The 14,699-nt window shown below is 38.4% G+C and overlaps 1 protein-coding gene across 2 annotated transcripts in view; it reads right to left on the bottom strand.

Annotated features, from left to right (window-relative positions):
• Positions 1–234: 234 nt before the first annotated feature.
• Positions 235–14,699, bottom strand: part of GAS2 (growth arrest specific 2) — a 160,519-nt gene continuing 146,054 nt past the window's right edge. For both annotated transcript variants that reach the window (XM_021001994.2, XM_021001995.2), the window contains one exon: positions 235–1,211. In XM_021001994.2, coding sequence (XP_020857653.1) covers positions 993–1,211 — 219 coding nt within the window. In that variant the 3' untranslated portion in view covers positions 235–992. The remainder of the gene's footprint in view (positions 1,212–14,699) is intronic.

Here is a 14,699-nt window from a genome sequence, read left to right as displayed (position 1 = left end):
CACAGATGCATCTTTCATTTTAAAGCTTTTTTCCTTTAATTTTGAGGATCAATGGGGGTGCTTATTTTGCTGTCTTTATTAGCAAAACCTGTTCTGCCCCAGCATACAATGGTCCATGCCGTCATTGACCACAATGAACTTACTTCACTATACAGCACAGCAAAGAGGGATTCACCCCAGAAACATATCTTGACAAGAAAATATTTTAAAATAACATGGAAGTCAAAAGAAGGCTCAACTGTACAATTTATTGTCAAAATATCAACATGGAAATTACCTGTGTGGATTGTACTAAATTAGTCAATATACAACTGTACTTTTGTGAGATAATTCACAAGCATTTCCCTAAAGGGCATACTGGTAACTTTCGATAGGACCCCCAGAGTATTTGGTCATTTAAGTAAGAGATGATCTTTAAGGCAATTGTCTAAGTGAATGTAAACTCAAGGGAAGTGGCTTCCAGGAAAACGTGTTTATTTATGGTGGTGTTTGATTGTCTAGTAACACACAATCACGCTAACTTTCTCTTTTTAAAGCTTGATCAGAAATCCTGCAATGTGTAAAAGTCTAGGATGCTTGAAACAGGGCAGATATATTCCACTGACTTGTACTTAAACCCTAAATGTTCTTTTTTTTTTTTAATTTTGTTTTGTTTTGTTGTTTTTTTTTCCTCTTAACAAGGTTCTGTAATTACCTAGAACCAGGTCTTTTAAAACATTCTAAACATAATGTTCACATATGGAGGAGTAATGATTCATCTAAGACTTGGCTAGTATATTTGATATTAGCATTTCACCTATGAGGTCATTTTCTACAAAAGCTTTAGAAATAAATAGTGCTACAATTTAATGATCCTTCAAGCATAATGCCATTGTCTGTTGGGGTTTGTTCAATTTCCCAAAGTCCTTTCAAGGCACACGGACTACACTGACTACACTGGAGAAGTAACTGATGTGGGCCTCGGTGAAGTCCCTTGTGATGACCAGCTGTGTTCATTTAATCTCCTTCTTGGCCTTGTAATGGGCAGAGACCACCAGGTAATTATCTGGATTCATGTCCTTGAGGGTTGGTGATTTGCTCTGGATGGGGGAGGTCTTGCCATCCACGCGGGAAATCTGGAGCATGCGGCAGGGGTCGTGTTTCAGCAAATAGCCCGCAAAAGTTTCCCATCCTCCTCCCACACGGACCATGACATGTTTGTTGTGCAGCATCTGAAATGGTAAAAACAACAAAAGTGTAAATATTTTATTCAAGTAGACTCTGAAAGCCTGTCAGGAGGATAGAGGACTGGCCTTTGAGTCAGGAAGACCTACATCCATGAAATCAGGTTTAGTCATCCTCCTTTCTTTCCAAAGTTCCTCCTAATTCAAACCAGTCACCAAGAACTTATTAAGCACTTGCTATATTCAGTGGAGAGAGTGCCAAGCCTGGGGTCAGAAAGACTCATTTTCCTGTGTTCAAATCTGGCCTCAGACATTTATTAGCTTTGTGACCCTGGGCAAATCATTTAACTCTGCCTCAGTTTCCTCATCTGTAAAATGAGCTGGAGAAGGGAATGGGCAAACCACTCCAGGATCTTTACCAAGAAAACTCCAAATTGGATCCCAAAGAGTTGAATAAAAATATGTGATGCATTGCTAAAAAACAGAAACAAAAAAATAAAAAACAAACAAAACTAGCTTCTGCCCTTGAGGAATTTAGCATTCTGTTTCTGGTGGAATAAAATAAGAGTTCTCATTAACAACAATGAGGTGAATTATAAGGAGAGAACATGGGGAAAAGGCAAAGGGAAAATTTCAGTTAAATCAACAATTTAGGGACTGAAAAGATCAGGAAGTCTTGGCATGGACATGAACAGGGTTCTGTTCCACTCATTCACCAAGTATTTGGGTGCTGGAAATACTGAGATAAGAAAGAAAAAGTCCCTGCCCTCAAGGAGCTTACATTCTACTAGGAAAGCCACATATACATATATAAGTAGATTTAATATGCATACAGAAGTTTTACAAAGTAATTTCAAGGGTTAGTACTAGCAGCTGAGAATAAAAACTAATATTTATGTAACATTTACTGTGTGCTAAGCACTTTACAATTGTCTCATGTGATCTTCACAACGGCCCTGGCGTATGGTTACTATTGTCATCTCCATATTACAGATGAGGAAACTGAGGCAAAGAGAGTTAAGTGACTTGCCCAAGGTCCTACGGCTAGTAAGTATCTGAAGATGGATTTGAGCTCAGGTCTTTGTGACTCCAGGCCTGGCATGCTATCCATTGCACCACCTAACTGCCCCTTGGGCAACTTATCTAACCTCTATAAGACCTTAGTTTTATCATCTCTAAAATCTTCTATAATTCCATCTCAGTCTGAATCTCCTCCAATTTAAAAGAGGATTAGATAAACCAAGCTTTATATCCAAAGTTATACATCTGTCATGGTGAAATTTCAGGTAATTTGTCCCTCCATCCTCACCAGCCTTGGCCCTTGGAGACTGTCTCTTTGCCTGATCCCTCTCTATCAGCCTCTTGACCTCCCTTCCCCAACCCCCACCAATTGTAAGCCTTTTACTTTAACTACTAAATAATTTTTTCTTTTGATTTTTTTGTCTCTGAATCCCCAGTGCCTAGCACAGGCAACTAAGAAACAGCACATTTCCTGATTTATTAGAATGTTGCGTCATAGAGAAGTTAGGGCATAATCAGGTAAGTCATTTTCTATACTTTCGTCCACTGTGAAATGCATTTCAGAAGACAGCAATACCATGACTTTAAACCTCCTTGGCATCACTGCTTTGTAACTTATTTGTTTTTCTTCCTCTCGCCTCCCCAAAACATACTACAATGCAACCTAAGATGTCTGACTGCCCGTTTTGGATACTTGACTTCAAGGGAAGAGTTGCAGCCTGAAAGGAAAGTCATTTTTCTCCCGCTAAGGTAGGACACAGCGAAACATTCACAAGCTCTGGAAATGATCAGTCAGCAATAATAATAACAACAGAACCTCTTAAGAGGTCGCCAGTCCACCAGGGAACCTACGGCTCTGGCTTTTGAATTATGGGATAACTGGATTGCAGGGAAGAGGCTCAGGGAAACACAGGGCAATTACACTAAGTAGAGGTATTAGCATTTTAAGGTAAGACATCAAAAATGTATTTCTTTTTCTTTTTCCTCCCTGCAGCTATTAATTTGTCTTCGAAAACCTAAAGTGTGTTAACCCATTCCCCACTGAATGAGGGAAGTCTCCATTTATGCTACCCACAAAAAGGAAAACAGACTTTCTAATTGGGAGGGAAAAAAGTCAATCATTGGTTGACTCCATAAGCACCTTCCAAATAAAAGTGAGCTTTGTCACTGACTTTTTCTCTTCCTTCAAGATGACCAACTTTCCTAAAATCTTTCTTTTTCTTAATTTTTTTTATTTTTAGGCAATTGGGGTTAAGTGACTTGCCCAGAGTCACACAGCTAGTACGTGTCAAGTGTTTGGTCTGAGGCCGGGTTTGAACTCAGGTCCTCCTGACTTCAGGGCCGGTGCTCTATCCACTGCACCACCTAGCTGCCCCCCTAAAATCTTTCTAAGAACCAGGAAACATGGTTTTTAGATGCACAGAATTCAACTTCAAGTCCCACAGAATCAGAGCCAATAACTTAACATTCACATGATCAAAGTTACTGAAATGCTTTTTCTTTTTTCTCTTTTTCCTTCCTTCCTTTCCTTTCCTTTCTTTTGTTTGATGCTTCCCTGGGTGGAGCTGCTTGGATTATTATTTTCTCCCTGCCCCAACTTGGACAAAGCTCCTAACATATTTCCTTGGGAATTATAGCATTTTATTAAGAAAACCAACCATTGCCCTTGCTACTCTTGAATAATGAAAGAGAAACATTTTTTTCTCTCCCTAATATTCTACAAGTGTCTACCTAATGCTCTGAATTGGTATTTATATCTAAAAACTATAAACCTTTTTTTTTTGCTAGTACATGGCCATCGATAACTATTACTCCCATATATGTCCTTTTCCATATTTAATGGACCATGCAGAAACTTTGACATTTTCTCAATTCCCTTGCTTCTCAGGTCCTAGTTACTGCCCAATCTATTTTCTGTTACTGTCTAGATATTTTCATTTGCAGCAAAGTTTTCGTGAACCAGGACCCTTCCATTGCTCACTCCCTGCAGCATTCCTGTGAGGAGAAGAAAACCTACCTCAATTTAGATCATCTCAGTCCACTGGGACATCTTATGTTTATCCATGCCTTCTTGTCTAACCTAATCACCAGCTGTTTTTACAAGCTATCATAATTTGAGTGAAAACTTTTTTTAAAAAATTTCATCATCTGCTCTTTAGAGGAAGACTATTCAATTAATTTATAGGCCAATGCATTCTCTTTATCCTCTTTTAACATTTTTCTAACAGAAGATATATTTAACTCTGGGGGATGCAGGGAATAGGGTTTATTTGCATTCTGCACCATGCTACATTGAATTGGGTGAAAGGAGGTGTTCAGCATTTCACCTGAAAGCCAGACAAATCTGACTTGATACCAATGGCTACATAATCAAAAGGGGGGAGAGATGGTATTGAACTCTGAGGTAGACTATTCTACCAAAGGTGAGGAAGACATGCATTGAAATCTGTTCTTACATATTAACTAGCTGGGCGACCTTAGGGTAGTCACATGCTCTGAGTTTCAGTTTCCTCATTTATAAAATGAGGATACAAGTATTTACTTTGAAGGTTGTTGTGGGGCTCTAAATGAGAAAATATATGAAAACCACTTTGAAAACCTTAAAGCACCATATAGATGTCAGCTATTGTGATAGAATAAAGTTCCTTGAGAGTTGAAAGGGCTTTGGTTTTTATGTTTGTATTCCCAGTGCCTAGAGTAACCACCAGATGGCACTACATGGCAAGGTCAGTAGTAGGAGGTAGAAGATGAGGAACTATGAAAGGAAGAGGTACTCCTTCCCTCCCTCTGGCCCCCATCCTTGGAATATGATAGTGCCATACTCTTTCACATAATACCCCTTTTTATTCTCCCTCCTAGGCCAGGAAGCTAGGGATTCTAAAAGGTAGAGGTGAGGAAGGAGTACATTTCAGCACTTAGCACAGTGCTTGGAAGACAGTAGGTGCTTAATAAAGGCTTATTGAGTGATTGATATCAGACAGTGCAAAGGTATGGAGGCAGGGGATGGACTGTCACATTCAGGGAAGAGCAAGCATGCCAGTTTAATTTAAATATTGAGTATGTATTTAGGAGTGATGTGAAATCAGGCTAAAATGATAAGTTAGAGTCAGATTGTGAAGGGCTTTAAATTCCAAATGAGGAATCCATACCTTATCTCAGAAAATAAAATAACCGACAGTGACTCACAGTAAGCCTAGAGACCTCAACTAGAACAGCCAAGGAGCTGACCCCACAACCAAGGGCTCCAGGCTATGATCTGAAACAAGCTTGGCTAATATGATTAAAGAAGGAAAATGTATTAGGGTCATCAACAAAGGATGGGCATGCAGATACGTCATACACACATACAGGCAGACAGAACTTTTCATTTCTATGGAAATTGCCTCCTGTTACTTGATAAACATCTTCATGAACCCGCTTAAAGCTTCCAAAGATCTGGGATTTTATAGAAGTACATATCTGTTACCTTGATGCAAATCTCAATCCCTCCACACTTTGGTACAAAGTTTATAAACTGCAGTACTCCCCCACCCCCACAAAAAAATCATCATATGTTGGACATTGGCTTGTCTTTCAATAAACCTCTTCGAAAACTAAGCTAAATTCATCCTTAGATGATAGCTACAAAATGTATCACTGGGTCTGTTTAAGAGTCTTTACAGCTTGGTAGGACCTAGCAAAGCATGAATCTGACAGGCAGGAGCCCTCAACAACACTGGGTCATCTACATACCATGAGAAGATATCAGTGGAGGTAGGGCTTTTGTGGAGATAGATTTTTTAAAAAAATATTTTTAAAATCATCAACTTGATCAATAAACATAAACATTTAATAAGGAAAAGCGAAAAAAACCAAGGCTTGTATTAGAAACTGCAAACTTTTGTTATGTGCAGATTGTTTTTTTAAGTTTATATTTGTACATCATATATATAACCAAATATCATATATTGCACATGTAACATATATGATACTTATATAACTATATATAGCTATAACCAGAGTTAATAGATATAAATGCATGCTATATAATATAGTAAAATATGGCATGTAATTATATATGTAGTTATATTTATTTATAAGACTTAATAAGTTAAGAAAATTTCTCTATTTGGTGGTGTTCCTTTCTTTACTTCTTTTTGGTTTTTTTATGTATTTTTAAAGTTACTAGTGCTTTTTGCTTTTTTGCCTGGTTCTCACCACCCACTAACCTGCCACTCTCTTCCCAAAATAAAAGTCCTCTCTTGTAATAAATATTCAGAATCCAGCAAAACAAATCAACACATTGGCCAGGTCTGAGAACCATATGACAAAATGCTCCAAATCACTAATTATAGGAGAAATGCAAATTAAAACATCTGTTAGGGTCCACGTAACACCCACAAAACTGCAAAGATGACAACAGGAGAAAATGGCAATTGTTGTATGGGATAATGAGAGGAAAGGCACACCAATGCACTGTTGGTATGGTTGTGATTTAGTTCAGTCATTCTGGTAAACAAATTTGGAGCTGTAGCTCCCAAAAGCATTAAACTGTACATGCACTTCGACTCAACAATACTACCATTAGGCATATTCCCCTAAAAAGCCAGGCCAGAGGGTAAGGACCCTTATGTACAAGAATACTTATAGCAACACTTTTTGTTGTAGCAAACAACTTAAAACAAAAAAAGATGCCCATTAATTGGGAAATGAAGCTGTCCCCTTTCAAAGGTGCAATATAATTTTAACTTTAGCATTAATATCATTAGTAACAAGAATTTATCCACTCCATTCTAGAAATATTTTCCTTCTATTACTATGGCTCTTAAAATTCTTTTCAAAGTCTTTTTACATTCTTCACTTCATTTCCTTCTCACAGGATTTAATTTCTAATGTAAAATATGTTTACCTAATATATACTCTGACTTTGCCCATTAAGTAACCAACATTTTTAAGACACTCAATACAATGTTCTTAGAACCTTGTGTTTGTTACAGGATTAAATAACCATAGGTCTACAATGGTAATGGACCACATAGCATATATAGTCCATTTTACAGATGAGGAAACTGAGGTCCAGGAGGTTAACTGATTTAACCTTGGGCACACAGGTAGTAAGTTTCAGAGGGGAGACTTTAACCCCATTTCTCTTGACTCCCCAAAGGTAAACTGTCAAGCTCTGAAGAGATTTGAGACTTTTATTATTTTTCTGATAGTGAGTGCTTCTGGGTTGTCTTACCTATTTCACTAAATTCTTGTTTAGTTTATGCTTTTTGTCTTTCTGCCTTGTTTTCTTTTCTCTTTCCAATATTTATAGGCTTCAATATTTCTGCTAGTCCAAGCAGATCCCCAAGATCATGCCTGATGATGACATCCATTCTCACAGATTCATTTATCAAATACATGCCAATAGTTCATGAATCTACTTGCACCCCCACCCCAATCTCTTCTCTGAGCTCCAGCCCTACTTCTCCCACTCCCCGCGTCAAATTTTCCACGTGTGTGTCCCACCAGCACCTCAAACTGAATTTGTCCAAAATCGAAGTCATCCAAGTCAAGCCCGAGGGTAAAGACCCTTATGTACAAGAATACTTACAGCAGCACCTTTTGTTGTAGCAAACGACAAACAAGAAAGTCATAGCAATCACCACCCCTCCTTCACTTCCATCTACCTTTTTCCTCAGCTTCCTGATTTCCTCCTGTGTCATCAGTATCCTTTAGGTCATCCAGGCTTGCAATCTCTGGGTCATTCTTAACTCGTTCCTCTCTCTCAATATCTTTCTCCTCACACAGCCACCAACCCAACCTTGCCGAGGACCTCGTTGTTTCCTGCTCAGACTATTTACTAGACTCCTTACTAATCTCCCTGGCATTAATCAATACTTTAGTTATTAAAATTCTCCCTTGTGTAAAAGTCTGACCATCCTGTTCACAAGGTTCCAGTGACTGTCTGTTAGCTATGTAATAAAATGTAAACTATTCATTTGGCCATTGACTTTTTTTTTATTGTCACCTTTGCTTTTATACCACAATTTTCTTCTCTTTAGCACCATTCCCTGTCCCTAAGCCACAGTGCTTTCCTTTGTAACAAAGAAAAGCATTTAAGCAAAGCCAACCTATATAGTAAAGGATCTAAACAGTTTATTTAGCATTCCATATCCACAGCCCCTTACATCTTTACTGAAAGCAGGGAGGTTGGATCTATTATTAGTTCTCTAGGACTGAGGTTGCTCATGACTTTTTATTGTGGGTCAGCCTAACGTTTAAAGTTTTCTGCAATCCTGACCAACCTACATTTCCATTGTCATTTAACATTGTTCCTCTTAACACACTTTGTATTCTGGACAAACTGGACTATTAGCCATTTCTTGGTCCTCTCATCCTTCACCCTTCTATCTCTGTGCATTCATCTCTGTATAAAGCCTTTTCTTCCTCCATAGCTCAGCCTCTCTGCCAACTTTCACATAAAACCTTCCATGATCCCAGAAACTAAAACTGATGACTCTCTCCTCAAATTGTCCAGTAGGACTTTGCCTGGATTTTTCCTTTGCCCTTTGCTTTCATATGATCCTCCTTTGTGCACATCTTAATATGTCTAATGCCTAGTACAACTGTACTTAGCTTGTTTATAAAGGTCTCTTTTGCATCTTTATATTTTTACATTTCTCTCCAGCTTGTTCATATATTGAGAGTTATGGAACCATAGCATATTAAAGTTGAAGAAACTTTGGAGATAACCTGGTTCTTATTTCACAGATGAGCAAACTGAAGCCCAGAGAAGGGCAGTGTGACTTCCCTAGGAAATTTAAGTGCTAGAATCAGGAGCAGAACTTAGCTTTCCTGACATCCTGACATAAAGAGACAGTTTCTCTTCAAGTGCAATTACAATGATTCGTGATTTGTATTTTCTTATGAGAGTCTATAGATGACAAATAAAACAAGGAGTGACATACAAGTCTTCCCTTCTCCAGTTCACATCCAGGATCACATACTTTCCATTCCAGATCTCATACATATCTTTCTAACATTTGCATTATGAAATAAACACAAACCCACCTTTAACCATGACTTTCCCTGACTAATATGAAGACCCAGTCTCTCAAATGCAGTCATTTCTTGTACAGATATTAAACCTAGTTTCCCTTCTTTCATGATATCTCAGGATTCATTACATTCTTACAATTTTTAATTCCATTTTCTTACTTTGAACTAAGATTTTTTCTTCCATTGGTATAGGACTTTAGTCCTAGAAAATTTCCTTTGGGATCTTTCTTTAACCTCTGCATTTTGCTTGCCTTCCCATTTTATCAGGTTCTCTTTTACTTTTGTCCTTCCATCTTCGGGAACATAGATGCCAGCAGCAGTGGGGATATGATTCCTCTTGGGTTCAGTCTTTCCTTCCATTAATTTCTATGACTGGTCTATTCTTTGTATTCTTTTCCTCTTCTGTATACTTCCAAGAAAGTTCTCCAAAGCAACTGTTCTCTGCTTGCTTCCCTCTGCAAAAGCTATCTTCTCCCTATTGCTGGCTTTTGGCATCTCTTGTTTCATCCTTGCTTATTTTCTTCTCTCTCTTCTCTCCCCCCCTACCTCCAATGAGAACTTGAAATCCTTTTTTGTTTTTATTTTTCTTCATCAAATACTATTGCTTTTACAGTTTTTCAAATGAGATACTGTACATGAGATGCATTGCAAGCTTTGAAACATTCTATAAATGTGAGCCGTTATTATTGTTGTTGTTTTCATGAAGCTACATATATTGTTCTCACATCATGTTTTCACTATCCTCCTCTGCCATCTTTGATCAGGTTGCTTGTCCTGATGCAGCAATGACTCATAGACTCATAGATGTTGGAAAGGACATTAGGGACCATCTAGTCCAATACATACCTGCAGAAGAATCCGCTCTTCAACATCTACCAACAAATGGTCCCATTCAATCTCTGCCATTCCCTTATTATCACTGATGGCAGCTACATTGGCTTCTTCCCATTATGTGCTTTTCTCAGATGGAATTCATTTGATCTTCATAACTCTCTGAGGTTACTTACATCATTATATCCATTTGAATGAGAGACCCCAGCAATGGAAAGGATAACCAAAGTTTTGTTTTGTTTTTTTGAATTGGAACAGTCTTTAGGGATGATCTTGAGAGTAGGGATTGTTTCATTTGTAATATTTGTATTCTCAGTGTCCATCACAGTGCTTAGCACATAACTTGACAAATATTTGTTGATTGGCTTAATGTTTGATTTGGTTCAACTTCTTCATTCAGGAATCTGAGGCTCAGAGAGTGGAATTCAAAAAGTCTCACAATCTAAGAGTTGTAACTGGCCTCAGAAGCTGCCTGGTCCAACTTGTATCTGATCAAGAATTCCCTCTAGAACATTCCACACAAGTGGTTGTACAACTTCTGCCCAAAGACACCTAGTGAGGGGGAACCCCCCACCTACTAAGACAACCCATTCTTCTTTTGGATAATGGTAACAATTAAGAAGTTTTTCCTTCGAGTCTAACTGTTCTGCTATGAAGCATCTACCCACTGTTGCAGGGTTCTGCTCTCCTGGTTCAATGAGAACATTTTTAATACTGTGTAGTGGGATTAAACTCAAATAGCAATGAATCCCTGTAGGACATATGTTGACTTAGAAAAACATGAATTACCAATATCTATGTTGGTTTTTTACTTATATTGTTGAACATTTCTCAGCTTTAGCATTTTAACCTAGTTTGGCAGGACTGGGAGGTGCTGCAGCCTACAAGGCAATTCAAATACTTATAGTAGCTCTCCCATCTCCCTAACTTTTCTCTTTCTAAGTCTACACATTTCCAGCTCATCCAGCCAATCCTCACAGGGCATGATCTCCAGTCTTCTTGGACACCTAAGTAGCATAGTAGATATAGAGACCTGGGCCTGGAGTTAGGAAGACCTTAGTTCAAATCTGGCCTCGGACACTTACTAGCTATGGGACCCTGGACAAATCAGTTAACTTATTTTTTTGTCTCAATATTTTCAAGTATAAAATGGGAATAATAATAGCACTTACGCCTTGGGTTGAGGATCAAATGAGATACTATTTGTAAAAGTACTTAGCACAGTACCTGGTACATAGTAGGTGCCTAATAAATGCTTATTCCTTTCCTTCCCTTCTTCCCCTCTATACTCCAGGGCTTGTCTCACTGTACGGACTGAACAGCTGACTAGAAAATAATTTATTTTTTTCTTCTCGATATCACTGAATACACAGCAATAATAATTTATCTTTTAAGAGTTTAAATAGTCCCAGAATCAGTTCTGGTGCCCCAGGCAACAAAATCACTCTTTAATTTGGTTCCATGGTACAAAAGATGAACTTTCTTGGTGAGTTTGACATCATACCCTATTATGTATTTTAAGGAAGTATTCCTAGAGATATTAGAATTTGACATTGCATTTAGATCTAAGAAAAGATGTATTCTTGGACTCAGACCAGCCTAGTGACCACATAGAGAGAAGGTCACAAGAAATATGTCTCTGAACATTTAGCCCTTGAGGTGATAGGAAAACTGTCCTGAAAACATTCCCTTGAATCATTCCTCCAGCCTAAAAGTTAAAATTGGATGTATCCTGTTACCCTGGCTCTCACTCACAATAGATTCTTTTTAATGGCTTTTCTTTAATATAGGTGAGGTCAGTTAAGTTATTAAAAGAGCATTTTACTTTGAGACCCACTGAGGGCAAAACATTCCTTTCCCCTTTAAAAATATATTACTCTATCCATAACACAACATCGAAAAGGGAAGCAAGACAATTTCATTTTGTAATGGCACCTTGACACCCTTCAAAACAAGATGTGCCACATGACCTAAGGGAAACAAAATCTTTGCCAGCTCATTAAATGCCAGTTCATTAGTAAGTAAGTCTTGCTGCAGGAGACTGTCAGCTCCCTGCTCCCACACATTCCAAAAAGCAAGGGGGAGTATAAAACCCATATCCCCACACACCACCACTAAATTATTTAACATCTGTTTTAAAATGACTAACAGAGGCCTAGGCTGATTTCCAATTTTTAATACCTGCTAATGAAAGAAAAACAGATAGAGGTGAGATTGTACAAAAGGCCACCAGGTGGCAGATTCACATAAATATATAGAGAGTCTAGTGTGAAGGTTCAGTGTGAAGAAAAAGGTACTTGCAGGGGCAGGAGGGGGTTGATTTCAAACCTTTGGGACTAGTACAACATTTCAGTCTTTTCAGACAAATGCAAAGAATGTTTTTTTTTTCTTTATCCACCAATATCCCTCAACCTTTTAGTTGATTTTATTAAAATTAAATAAATAAAGGGGTTTTTTTACACTACATTTTTTTAAATACATGGAATAGAATGCAAGTTCTGAAGGACAGAAACATTTTTTTTTTCACCGTTAAATCCCCTATTACAGTTCCCTGCATGTAGGAAGTGCTTAATAAATGTTTGTTGAACTACATTGTTTAATTGAAATCTTTTTTAAAGATGAGCACAGCCTAAGTGAAAGCCTAGTTTGAGGATTAGATAAGTGCTTCAGATCCACACAGTTTTTTGCCTTTGTTTAGAAAGCATGGGCTGGTAACTCAGTAAGTAGCCAAAGCTTGAATGAAATGCCATTTGTGCCCACCTAACATTGTTTGATTTGTGTTTATTTCATGGTAGAAGTATATAGATTGTCAGAAGTGGAAGGGAAAAGCCCTAAGCTCAGATTAGGAAGATCGTTGAAGCCAATGTCTTCATTTTTCAGGCAACGTAACTGAAACACAGAGATATCAAGCAATGTGGCCAAGGCCACACAAGTGGTAAGTAAAAGAGCTGTTATTAGATGCCAGGTTCTCGGACTCTAAATTTAGCAGTCTTTCCACTCCATCATGCTGCCTTTCAATAAGATACACACAAGATCATACTTAGATTTACACTTGGAAGGGACCAAGTCCAACTCTCTTGTTCTATAAACGAGGCAACTGAAGCCTAGAGAGATTCTGTGACCTGCCCCCAGTCACACAAGCGTCAATCAATCAACCAATTAAGTATTTAGAGAGTACCTGCTACATGCCAAGGGCAGTGTTAGGTTCTGGAGAGCTAAGTAAAAAGAAAGAAACCATCCCTATTTGAGAGGAATTTAGATTCAAATGGAGGCAATTAAGTGCATATAAAGTACATATAAAGTACAATTAAGTACATATATAAATATATACAGTATAAAAAAATAAAGTGAATAAATGCAAATATATACAGAGCAGTTAAATACAAGACAGTTTGGGGAAAAGAGCACTAGCAGTTGGGAGGATTAGGAAAGGCTTCCTTATGGGCAGCTTCCCTTTGAGCACTTCTGGCTATGAAGCACTCCCTACTTTAAGAATCACCCCATTCCATCATTTTCTAACATTTGCTACTCTGGGAAATTAATTGCACTACTTGAAAAAAATGATCAATGCAAATATGCTATATAACAATGAGGCTGAAAGTTCCCCAAAATGTACTTTTGCGTAGTAGGGGGTGATTTGGAGCACCTACCATGAAGTTGTGCTGTACATGTCTCACTCAGTGGGGCCAGGAACTGAAGCTCACCTGGGTGAGTGATGGGAAAGTGTGTGTGGGGGGGAGTGGGAAGGAAAAAGGGAGAGAGGAATCCTTGCTCTCTCCATGGAAACTTCTAGGGAAAACTGGAAGAGTCCAAAAATGATGCCGAGAGGGATGGAGCCCTCGTATATTTCTAAACAGCTTACTAAGGAGAAAAGTTCCTCTTAACTCTAGGGCCAATCATCTTTGACACCACCTTAGTCATAGGGACCTTCAAGGGACCAATAAGAACTTGCTAGGTCACATATGTCCTTTGGCAAGACATAAGAACAGCTGTCCAACTGGAAGATGCCAGAAAACATGCTGAGATCAATGGGAAGTGTTCCAATCCACCCCCAGTCCGCTCACATGTTTACCATAATCTCCAAGCATTTCCTTAAAGTGGGTGGCTTTAAGACAATCCCACTCAGTCTTTTTCAATGATTACAGTTGTTATTGTTTTAAGCTCAGAGCATTTGGAGTCTCTGGGCCCATGCAAAACAGGTGGTAAACTGGTGATTATCTAATCTGATCAGGAATTCACAGTGCTGTGTCCTGACTCCAGAGAGATCAGAGGATCAAAGAAATGAGAATGGAGAGAACATGTTAGCGTCCTGGCAAGAATACAGGCAAACAAGAGGAGGAGGAAGACTGTCCAGTACCGTGAGGGATTAGACTATTCCAACAGAGGCCAAAGGGAGCACCTATTAGATACTATTGCCATGGTAAGTGTCCAGCAAACATTATGTAGTGTCTAATCTTGTGGGTGTAAAGGAGCAAGAGTCTTAGGGAGTTCCTCATAGCTGGAAGTATTCAAACAGAAGCTGCCCTTCAGACATCATCTTTTACAGGAGGCATTTCCTTATCCTCCCAACTGCTAATGTCCTTTCTTTCAAATATATACGTCCACACACATATGTGTATGTGTGTGTGTGTGTGTATACATATATATATATATATATTTGCA

This window comes from Phascolarctos cinereus, unplaced genomic scaffold (assembly GCF_003287225.1).
Source record: "Phascolarctos cinereus isolate Bilbo 61053 unplaced genomic scaffold, phaCin_HiC Scaffold_9;HRSCAF=440, whole genome shotgun sequence".
Taxonomy (NCBI): Eukaryota; Metazoa; Chordata; class Mammalia; order Diprotodontia; family Phascolarctidae; genus Phascolarctos; species Phascolarctos cinereus.
Note: the sequence above shows the minus strand (reverse complement) of the source record. Positions and strands in the feature narration are given on the sequence as shown.